The 11,245-nt window shown below is 39.4% G+C and overlaps 1 protein-coding gene across 1 annotated transcript; it reads left to right on the top strand.

Moving 5' to 3' along the window:
• Positions 1-2,998: 2,998 nt before the first annotated feature.
• On the top strand, positions 2,999-10,112 carry LOC115018913 (sodium- and chloride-dependent GABA transporter ine). The gene is made up of 13 exons (XM_029448173.1): positions 2,999-3,596; positions 4,107-4,241; positions 4,335-4,539; positions 5,331-5,463; positions 5,545-5,679; positions 5,916-6,019; positions 6,124-6,248; positions 7,726-7,838; positions 7,946-8,086; positions 8,182-8,281; positions 8,786-8,886; positions 8,996-9,163; positions 9,709-10,112. Exons 1-13 carry the CDS (start codon positions 3,422-3,424, stop codon positions 9,859-9,861), a joined length of 1,788 nt encoding a protein of 595 aa, XP_029304033.1. The 5' UTR covers positions 2,999-3,421; the 3' UTR covers positions 9,862-10,112.
• Positions 10,113-11,245: the final 1,133 nt, after the last annotated feature.

The following is an 11,245-nucleotide window of genomic DNA, read 5'->3' as shown; positions in this document are numbered from 1 at the left end:
TTTATGATAGCTCATTTGTGACTGTTGGCAAATATATTTTCTACAGTACAACACAAACTAATGCTCTCTCAGATAAATATGTCACAGGATAGGTCTTCTTCTTTAATGTTTCATAATTCCATATATTGATGATTATAACATCATCACCATGCCATGATATATTCTGTGCTAGTTCTCTAAACTTCATTGAGTTTATGACCTATTTTGTTGGTGCATATAGTTTTATCATCTTCTCCATATCTGTACCCTTGAGATGTTGTCAGGTTTTCCATGTGATTGATCAGGAGGATACGCAGGCTCTTGTCATCTCACGCATCGACTACTGGAACTCCCTCCTTGCTGGACTGCCTAAATGTGCCCTACAGCTCATCCAGAAGGCTGCAGCCCGACTGGTCTTCAATCTACCCAAGTTCTCCCACACTACACCGCTCCGCCGTTCCCTTCACTGGCTACCAGTGATGGCCCGAATCTGCTTCAAGACTCTGGTGCTGGCCTACCGTGCTGTGAATGGATCAGCCCCTTCCTACATCCAGGCCATGGTCAAACCATACACCCCAGTACGTTCACTTCGCTCTGCGTCGGCCAATCGCTACTCCCTCACTGCGAGTGGGACCCAGATTCCCCTCAAATATAACCGCCTGTTTGCTATCCTGGCTCCAAAATGGTGGAACGACCTCCCCATTGATGTCATGTCAGCAGACAGTCTTCACACCTTCCGTCACAGACTGAAAACTCACCTGTTTCGACTGCACCTTGGTGAATGAAGAAAAAAAAATGTCTTTGTATGTTGCACTTATATTGGTTTGGCTTATTTGTAGCTAATGGTTGAATTATTATTCTATTGTTTCTGTATGTTGCACTTTTGTTTGGCTTATTTGAAGCTATTGTTCTGCACTTAAAGGATTTCACCTATTTGAAGCTAATGTACTTGCAAGATTCTTGCTGTTCGGAGTTGTACCCTCATGATTGTTTCCACTTTTTGTAAGTCGCTTTTGATAAAAGCGTCAGCTAAATGAACTGTAATGTAATTGACAGATGGAGGCCTTTTGCTGAAATACAAAAGGATAAGACATGCTCCGGGGCAGGAAAAGACTGGACCACAACCCATACTGATCCTCTACAACCAGCATGTAAATATCCCACAACACACCCTCTAGATTTGTTGTCCCACTACCTTAAAGCTGCATTCACAAACCTTCCTCAACCTGTTTACTGCTGGAGCCCTGATCTCTCATAGGGGGAGGATCTATGGGCGAAGCATAAGGCCCTGATGAGGATGGTAGTGAGGGTAGTCAAGTACAACCATATTAGAAAAACAACGACACTTGCTTAGAAGAAAACAAAAGCCATAGACAGTATCTAAACTTCTTAATTCAACACCCTCTCTTCAAAAACAAGTCTACCCTTTCACTGGAGTATAGCATTAAGCTACGACAGTTACTACAGGAGTGCACTGACGGCCATTCAAACCCCACCCTCCCATGTGCTAAGCAACAGTCTGATGTGCCCACTCTATCCAGCAGGTGGCCCACAGACACAAACCACCACACTGCCACAATGACCAGCAAAAAATAAGCAAAAAAGCAAATGTATTTTTGAGTCTTTTCTTCATATTGTACAGATATTTCAATTAATCTGCCCCTTTAAACTCAGTGGGCTTTTCTTTTTTTTAATTATGATGTACACTTACTGGCTCAAACGTGATACAAACTCTCTTGACTTCTAGACTTGTGTACATGGCTATATGAACCAGTTGGATGACTGACATCCTGGTATTATCAGGGACTTCATAAAGGCGAGTGCATCTCTACTGCTGCTGAAGACATCAGGTTTGAGGTTTGTAGATTTTTCAGTTTGAAAATGGATACTTGTCATGTACTCCTCACAATAGGAAGTGGATTACAGGATTTCCACCCCATCTGATGTCTCAATCATCCCACAGCCCCAATACATTACTTTCAATCCTCCATACTCCAGATGTCCTGCTGAACCATGTCCTTCCTTTTAGCAGTTGGCTTTGGGAGTGGCACAGAGACTGAGGGTATGTTTGCCCACCACTACTCCTCCACCTGTTCCTCTACTGCCCTTATGTGACCCAGTAAATATTGTCTTCCCATTAAACCCCCTAAAATCTCAATGGTACATTACATTAAATTACATTACATTGCAGTTCATTTAGCTGACGCTTTTGTCCAAAGCGACTTACAATGAGTGCAAACAATCATGAGGATACAACTCCGAACAGCAGGACAGTCACGATATATCGATATATATTCAATGCACATTAATAATGTTGTGAACAGAAGGCAAGGCACATTTGATTATATAGCACATTTCCTACACAGAAAATGTGTTTACATAATGAAGTTTAAAAAAAGACACAGGTAAGAGAATACAAGTGCAAAGATTATTTATTTATTTCTACATAAAGAAGTTTTAAAAAACAGGTAGGGATAATAAAATAGTATAAAATAAAGAAATACAATAAAATATTTTAAATTAAAAATAATAATAAAATGATGATGACAATAATAATACAAATAAAAATGAAATAATAATCAAAACAGACAGATAAAAAAAGGAAAATATGAAGGGACGTTGTGAGTTGTGAGATTGTCATTTCACTTAATAATATTTATTTCCCAATTTAGCAAATACTGTAAATATTTTCTCTAAAATGTCAACACGACATATTGATCTCATGAATGATATGGGACGATACAGGAAACCAATAAATATGGGACTGGGACATCAGCCTAATTGCAAAGACAAGTGCAAAGAAATGGATTTTATAAAAGCTCTTTAGAAAGCTGCTGCGGGTTTTTCTCTGCATGGTTACATATTATAAGAGCCATTAGCCATATCTGCTGATCTACAGATTATAGGTATAGGTATGTGGTTTGTTTGACAGTGATGACCCCACAGCAAATCTGTCTTACAGCTTGTGTCGCTCAGAACTCGTTTCATGTGTGCCATATTACGCATGTGTAACATAGCTTCAATGCAGAATTGACAAGTTTCCACTCTTACACAAGCAGTAAATGTAAAATAAAGTTCAAATAATGTAAAAAAGGAGACCTTTTCACATCCAGCTTGGAGAGTTTACTATATCAAAAATCATTTTTATTTGCCTTAAACAGAGTTAGTTATATTGTCTGTATGGAAAGTATTGTATATTGTTTAAAAACAGCCATGTTTAGATGAGCAAAATGTGTTATTGCTTCCGAATAGCTAAAACGAAACGTTCAACTCTTGTGCACACACAAATCTGAGGAGTTTATGACACCTATTACATGTCCCTCTCCGTGAGCCTTGGAGGTGTTGCATGCAGGAGTGTTATGCATGCTAAGCTAATCATTAAGGATAATAAAAAAGGAGGGTTATATCACCCCGAGTCACTTAAATTACTGCCAACGTTTCCATGGAGCTTGAGTCCAGACAAGCGACAGTAGTGACACAGGGAGCAGACATGGAGCAGCAGCCCAACAGACCAACGTGGAGCAGGCAGATAGAGTTCACCCTGGCCGGCATCGGCTGTGCTGTGGGTCTGGGCAACGTGTGGAGGTTCCCTTATCTCTGCTACAGGAGTGGAGGAGGTGAGACATGAAGCTGACCTTACATCCTCAAACAGAATTATGAAACCAGAACACCCTCTGTACTTATATACTGTACATATATTGTACACTGGGTCCACAATTTAACAAACTGTGCTATTAGTGAATCCTACTTCAAACACTTGATGCTGATTGTGTTGAAAACCATTCAAATTGTTCTGAACTTACCCTAGCATGCATTTCATGTCAGATTATGTTTTACAAACCCATACAACAGTCTTGATCAAAATGTTCCCAATGTAAATTTCCAGTTTTATGCCAATGACACTGTGACATACTGCTCTGCTTGTGCACCAAATCACTCTCTTTGTGAGCTACACATAGCTTTTAATACTGTACAATGTACCCTATGTGATTTAGAACTTGTTTTGAATGCTGACGAGACAAAACTCATAATGTTCTCAAATGCAAAATCAAAGCCAGTGAACCTTCCATCTCCCAACTGTCCCTAAAGGTTTGTGCGATAGTTAACTTGCCATCACTTCCTATCAGGTGCCTTTTTGGTGCCATACCTGCTCATGCTAGTGGTGTTGGGGGTCCCTCTGCTTTACATGGAGCTGATTGTGGGTCAGTACACGAGGAGAGGTCCAGTCCATGCTCTGGCTATTGTCTGTCCACTATTAAAAGGTACTGTGTGGCATGAATGCATTTTCCAGTCACTGAAAGGTATTCAAACTGAAAAACTAAAATTATTTTGACATTATTTTTGTCTGTTCTCAGGAGTGGGCATAGCATCAGTGGCCATTTCCTTCATCATGTGCACCTACTACAATTTGGTCATCACCTGGGCCCTCTATTATCTCTTTAGCTCCTTCCAGTCACCATTGCCCTGGCAGAACTGCAACAACACCTGGAACACACAGAACTGCACCAATCAGGCCACCAACAGCAGCTACTCCTCCACAGCTAGCCAGGAGTTCTTCAAGTATGTTCTGGGAGAAACCAGTGCTGGTGCTCAGAATTGTAAAACCAGACTAGATAACGATTATGATATAACAGGATTACAAAACCCCTGTAGCTTGACAAAGGCTGGGTGCTCACACCGCATTAACTCTGGTGATTATATTTATATTATGATTATATCTAATTGTTTTAATAGACACAATAAAACTCTTTCGAGTCATTTTAGTGATAAGAGTTTGGCAAACAGATACATTACCCTAAAGTGTGGATATCAGTTTTAACCTTGAACTTCCTCCCTTGTAATGTTCATATCTATAAGCATTTGAAGGTTTCTTCTGCAGCAGTTTCAGAATTTATACAAGTCAAAAACATATGTTGGTTCTTTGGTTTCAGTATCAATGGCAGTAGGGGAAATGGGGAAGTATTGGGATTAGCTCTCCAATATGCAATGATGCCAAAGAAGCAACATTTTTCATTGTTGATGCAGTTTAGACATTGGAGCTTAACCTTGCATATCGGTTTACTCATTAACTAGTTTAACTACAGTTAGTGGATACATGTGGGAATGGAGCACACCGTTTTGTTTAAAGAAACATTATGATCCCCAAAATGGAACACTGTTGGACACCACATGCGTTCCTGCCCATTGTCCATCTGATTGCAATGATTTATTTATTCCAGCAGAAAATAATTGTGGAACTGTCTGCGTGTTATTGTGTGGTCAGTTTTCAGCATAGTGTCAAGGTTAATGTCAAATCTAATCATTTTACAGTATTAATTATTACCTTTTCTCTTTGTTTTGATTCTTTGAAGATACAAGATGCTGGAGCAAACTAGTGGAGTAGATGAAGCAGGAGTGATCCGGTGGGAGCTTTTTCTCATTCTCCTCCTGGCTTGGATCCTCATTTACCTTTGCATCTTCAAGGGGGTGAAATCAACAGGCAAGGTGAGTAAAAAGAGAGAGAAATTAAGACAGACACAAAGGGACAGATGGTAAATAACAATCATTGTTTGTCTCTGTTTACAGGTGGTGTACTTCACGGCTCTGTTCCCGTATGTTATCCTGATTGTCCTGCTAATCAATAATGTGCAGCTTCCTGGAGCATTAGATGGAATAACCTTTTTCATTGTGCCAGAATGGAACAAGCTGCTCTCAGTGGAGGTAAGAAAGAAGAAAAAAAGTCACGTTCTGTCTGACACAGGAAATTTATACCAGTATTTGTATTGGCATAGGAGACAATGGGCATAGACATGCAAAAGGCGGCACCATCTCTTTGAGTGACCTTTTGTAGGTGAGGCCTGTGCCCACTAGACCCCTTTAGTAATCCATCGATGGGTATGGATGATTTGTACTGGCAGTGGTCAGTGGTGTTCGATGATCATCCCTCTTTGTTGCAGGTGTGGGTGAATGCTGCAGCGCAGATCTTTAACTCCATCGGGATTGGTTTCGGCTCCCTCTTGGCCATGTCCAGCTACAACTCCTTCAACAACAACGTTCTGAAGTAATAAGCCAAAATTCTCAAACACTCAGTTTCCCCCCTCAGCAGTGACAATAATGACCACTGGGCAGTCAGAAAGTGTTACAAAAACATTTCTTTCTCCACAGGGACACCCTGACTATAGCCATCATCAACTCCCTCACCAGCATCCTGGCAGGTTTTGTCATTTTCTCTGCTTTTGGATACATGTCTCATCTGCAGGGCATCCCCGTCAGCGATCTGGCTGTGGATGGTAAGAGACAAAGTGATACAAAAAATACTTAACTAATATCTTCTGATTGTTTTAATTACATTTTTGATTAGAGAGTGCATTTTATCCAATAACACCGTGAGTGTGACTGGGTAGTTACTCATATAAATGACTTTAAATGAAAGTTGAGAGAGATAGAAAGGAAGAACATAATGTTTCGCCTTAGTGAGGATTTGTAGGGTTTATATCAGTATCCTTGCAAAGCAATGCTTCATGGTACATTTTAATTAAAGGCATGATGACACGACAAAGGACAACTGAAATGAATGCAACCTCTCAGCTTGTCATACTTTATTGCTGTTACACAAACAACAAACAACTATTAATCACAAATGTAAAAACAATAACAGATTTTATGTGGAATTGGCACTAAAAACATATTATCAAATAACTTTTAAATAGTGCTTATTTCAAATACATGCAGTCTATGACCTTTCCAATCAAATGTTATTATTGAATTTGTCACATGGAAATCATTGTACATGAAGTACCGAAGACAAGGATTCTTGCACATACAAACAGCATTGAACACAAACTATAAATATATAACCCATTCAAGTTCAAGAGACGGTCACTCCAGTTCACCGCTCCAGGACTCAGCATTTTTAGAGATTCAATCAAATCAAATCAAATCAAATCAAATTTATTTATACAGCCCAATATCACAAATGATACATTTGTCTCAGTGTGCTTTACAGACTGTACAGGTTACGACACCCTCTGTCCTTAGACCCTCGCATCGCACAAGGAAAAACTTCCTAAAAGAAACATAATTAAAGGGGGAAAAATGGAAGAAACCTCAGGGAGAGCAACTGAGGAGGGATCCCTCTCCCAGGACGGACAGACGTGCAATAGATGTCGTGTGTACAGGATAAACAACATAGTACAAATACAACATTTGACAGAAATGATGTTGTGTTGGAAAAGAGAAAGTTTGGATGAATCCAGGAAAATGTCAAAAAGGCTTCCCAGTGTCCAGCAGGACCAGGGCAGCAGGCGCAGCCACGATTCATGATCCTGACGTAAACTTTATCAGTGGCAACCTGCCACATGAGAGACACAGAAACCCCAGGGATGATACACCGGATGATGAGTTAGTAACATACATTTACATAAATGCATACAGATAGAGAGGGAGAAGAAGAGAGGGAGGGGAGGAGAGAGGAAGAGAAGGAGGAGAGCAGGGAGATTTTTTTTTTAAAACACCGATTCATCAAAGGATGTCTTCCAACTAATTCTAAACAGCTCACATTCAAAGATACCTTTTGATTTTAAACCTTAATATATTTGCAATTATGTTTCACTGGGTGATTAGAGATGTTGATAAATGCTCCATTTATTGCTCTTTCCATCACAATTTTAATCATTTAATGTCATTTTGACTATACTTTAGAAGGGGCATGATTTACTTTTTCAATCATTAATTCTACACTGACCTCTTGTGTGTTTGTGTATCCAGGTCCAGGACTGGTTTTTGTTGTTTACCCACAGGCCTTTGCCAGCATGCCAGTATCCCAGCTGTGGGCTGTGATGTTCTTCTTCATGCTGCTGTGCCTTGGACTGGACAGTGAGGTACTTCATGGGGAAACCATTACAGCCATAATAGTCTGATTATGTGCAGCAATGCTACAGAGATACAGTGGGACTCAGGATTGGAATTGTTGCTTCTTTCCCCGCAGTTTGCAATGGTAGAAGTGTTGGTGACCAGTTTCATGGATGAGTTCTATCAACATCTGATCAAGTTTTTCAAGCGGAAGGAGCTGTTTGTTCTCGCTGTTTGTGGAGCAGCGTGTATTCTAGGAATTCCCTGTGTCATGCAGGTACAGACTGTGATTAACTGGATGAACTTTTTTGTTTGATTGTAAAATCATTACTCTGATTTACCTGCAGTTCTAAAGAGTGCGTCTCTTTTCAGGTAGGCATCTATGTGTTCCAGCTCATGGACCATTACACTGCCATAGTGTCCATCATGTTTCTGGCTTTCTTTGAGGTTATAGCCATGTGTTGGAGTTATGGTGAGCAAAACTCCAAAAGTACTCTTATATACTAATATTATACATCAGACTTATATCCAGTGGTGGAAGAAGTAGATCCTTAACTTAAGTAAAAGTACTGATACCACTCTGTGAAAATACTCCACAACTAGTAAAAGTCCTGCATTCAAAAGCTTATTAAGTAAAATGATGTAAGTACTATCAGCAGAATGTTTCTTGTGCAGTAAAATGTTCTCTGTCAGTGTTTTATTATTATATATGATGTTACTGGATTAATATTACAGCTGCATTAATGTGTATGTTGCATTGTCCTGCTGTAGATGTTTACGGTTGTGCTCATTTTAACTCCTTTATATACTGTTGGGTAGTTTAATCTACAGCAATGCATCATATTCTATAAGATCATCCTGTTTGTAGCTTCTCTGTCCTGTGAGAACATAGTATCTATAAAGAATTATGTAAAAGCATGTCAATGTGTAAATAAAATATGCACGACAGGGTAATGAAGTAGCTTTCCATGCGCAGGAGTGAAACGACTTTCAGACAACTTGGAGGAGATGACTGGAAGCAGAGCAAACATCTTCTTCAGACTGTGTTGGCTCATAGTTGCTCCTGTGCTGATCACTGTAAGTCAACAGGCTCGTCCGTGTGATTTCTATTTAACCCCCCCCCAAAAAAACTGAGGTTCATGTAAAAGTGTCACAACTTAACGTTACATGTTTCTTATTGCGGCAGGTTATCTTGATTTTCTCCATCATCCAGTTCCAACCAGCCCGCTATGAGGACTACGTCTTCCCTCCCTGGGCTCAGGGGGTCGGCTGGGTCATTGCCATGGGCTCCATCATCTGGATTCCTTTGGGTGCTGTTCACACATTGTGGGTGCTACCTGGCTCATTCCTGCAGGTGACACACATTTGCTTTTTTTCCCTCCCAAGATATTGCAGGTAGCACGTGCAGTGGTAGAATATAACTAATTACATTTACTCAAGAACTGTACTTCAGTACAATTTTGAGATACTTACACTGTAATTGAGAATTCCCATGTTATGCTACTTTATACTTCACTACATCGCAGAAGGAAATGTTGTACTTCCTACTCCATTAGTTGTATTTGACACTTTTTAACTTATACATAACCTTTTACATAAAAAAACACATGATATGCTTATATATTAGCAACATTAACAAAACTTTCATTCTCTTACATGTATTTGGTAGTGATATAAACAGAATATTATAATAGCTTATAATATTATAACTGTGAAAGGAGCCATTCTGCATAATGAGACTTTAAGTACATTTTACTGGTAATACTTTTGTACTTTAACTTAAGTAACATATTGAATTAAGGATCTGAGTAGTTCTTCCACCACTGCCCATGTGCATCCTCGTCATGTTCATACAAAATCAGACTATGTCTTAATATTAATGGTACATTTCTCCTACAGAAACTGAAGCTGTCCGTCACACCATACGCCCTGAATGAAATATCAAAAATGGCGTACTATGAGAGGGGAGGAAGAGACGCATATCCAGGCATGGCTGTCATCAGCTCCGACGTCCATCTACCTGAAAAACCTCCTATTCAGACAAACCTGTGATACCTCTGTGCTTTGCACAATGCTAATGTTGCAAATATTGTTCGTCATTAGTCTTATATCGTAAACCGACTTCTGGTAAGTCAAACAGAAGTATGCCTTATAAATGATTTACATGATTGTGAAAATGTGTTGCTGCATATCTGCCATGCAGATATATTAAAATGGCCAGTTTTGGGGAGCCTATTGATCAAATGTATTGCTGTAAATTTGAGATTTTGTTGAACTTCTAACCGTTTTGCTGATTTTTTTGTGACGAGATGTTGTGGTCAGCGTTAGAATCTGTTATTGTTGTGTACATCTTTAAAATCCGGCCAACACTTCCTCTGTTGTGACAGAGCTCCACAATAACAAAGGAGTGGTGCTCAGGATATTTCCCTGCCCTTATTTGTGGACTTTGCTAAGGGTGCCACCTTTAGGCCACGTCTGTCGATGCAGGTATGAGTGTTGATTCATTTGAAGTCCGGTAGATTTAGTTCATACATTTTAGCTAATAGAATGACAAAGTAATGGCACTATTTAACATTCACAGTTCATACAGCTGAACTTTTGTATTGAACCACTTCCCTTAAAAACACAGAAACACCTGTGTACCAATTATGGTGGCCGACTCATTTTATAGGTCAAATGAAACTGGGATCTGCTGATAAAAAGAATATACGTTGGTGGCAAACAGTCATACAGTTCTGTCATGCAAGGTGTAATAAAAACCAAATATTTCTGTAATGACAGGTTGACTGTCAGTTGAACATAACAGACCATTACTTACTTCTGGGCAATTCTTTTTATTATTTATTCATTTAAGGAGAAATGTCCACTGAAAAAAAAGGTACACATTTTTAGGGTATACATGTGCACAGAGTTAGTTTCTTCCCCTACATAAGTTGCCAGTGTTTTCTTTTTTATAATTCCTGGTAAATTAATCCAAAGTGCAGAATGACTGAAATTACAGGCAAAAAGGTGGATAGTATAAACCCATGTGCTTAGAAGGGATAGTTTGCACAACAACAAAGAAATCAGTATAAGTGTCCGCTATATTTAGAATATGTTTTACGGCTTTACCTTGCTGTCAGCTCTTTCCGACAGGGAACTGAAGCGGTTATATCCACCTATGCTCTCTTCAAAGAGACCAAGACTCCATTGACAAAAGCAGTAATTCTACCTCACAGAACAGAAGAGTTGCTCGTCTACCTCTGCCTCGATCTGTTAGTTTGTGTAAAGGTTCAAGATATTCTAAAAATATAGCGTATACTTAAATTAGATTTTTTTTTAGGTGACTAAAAAATACACTGGCTATGGATAAGTATCTCATACAACCCCACTTCAAACAATCCAAACTATCCCTTTAACAGACAAGGGCACCTGCACTTCTGCTGATTCCTTATAT

Source organism: Cottoperca gobio, chromosome 14 (genome assembly GCF_900634415.1).
Source record: "Cottoperca gobio chromosome 14, fCotGob3.1, whole genome shotgun sequence".
Lineage (NCBI taxonomy): Eukaryota > Metazoa > Chordata > Actinopteri > Perciformes > Bovichtidae > Cottoperca > Cottoperca gobio.
This window is presented reverse-complemented; position numbering and strand designations above follow the sequence as displayed.

Coding starts and splice junctions, on each gene's coding strand:
- LOC115018913 (XM_029448173.1), top strand. CDS start 3,422: ATGGAGCTTGAGTCCAGACAAGCGACAGTAGTGACACAGGGAGCAGAC. Junction 3,597..4,106: donor CTGCTACAGGAGTGGAGGAG/GTGAGACATGAA, acceptor ACTTCCTATCAG/GTGCCTTTTTGGTGCCATAC. Junction 4,540..5,330: donor GCTAGCCAGGAGTTCTTCAA/GTATGTTCTGGG, acceptor GATTCTTTGAAG/ATACAAGATGCTGGAGCAAA.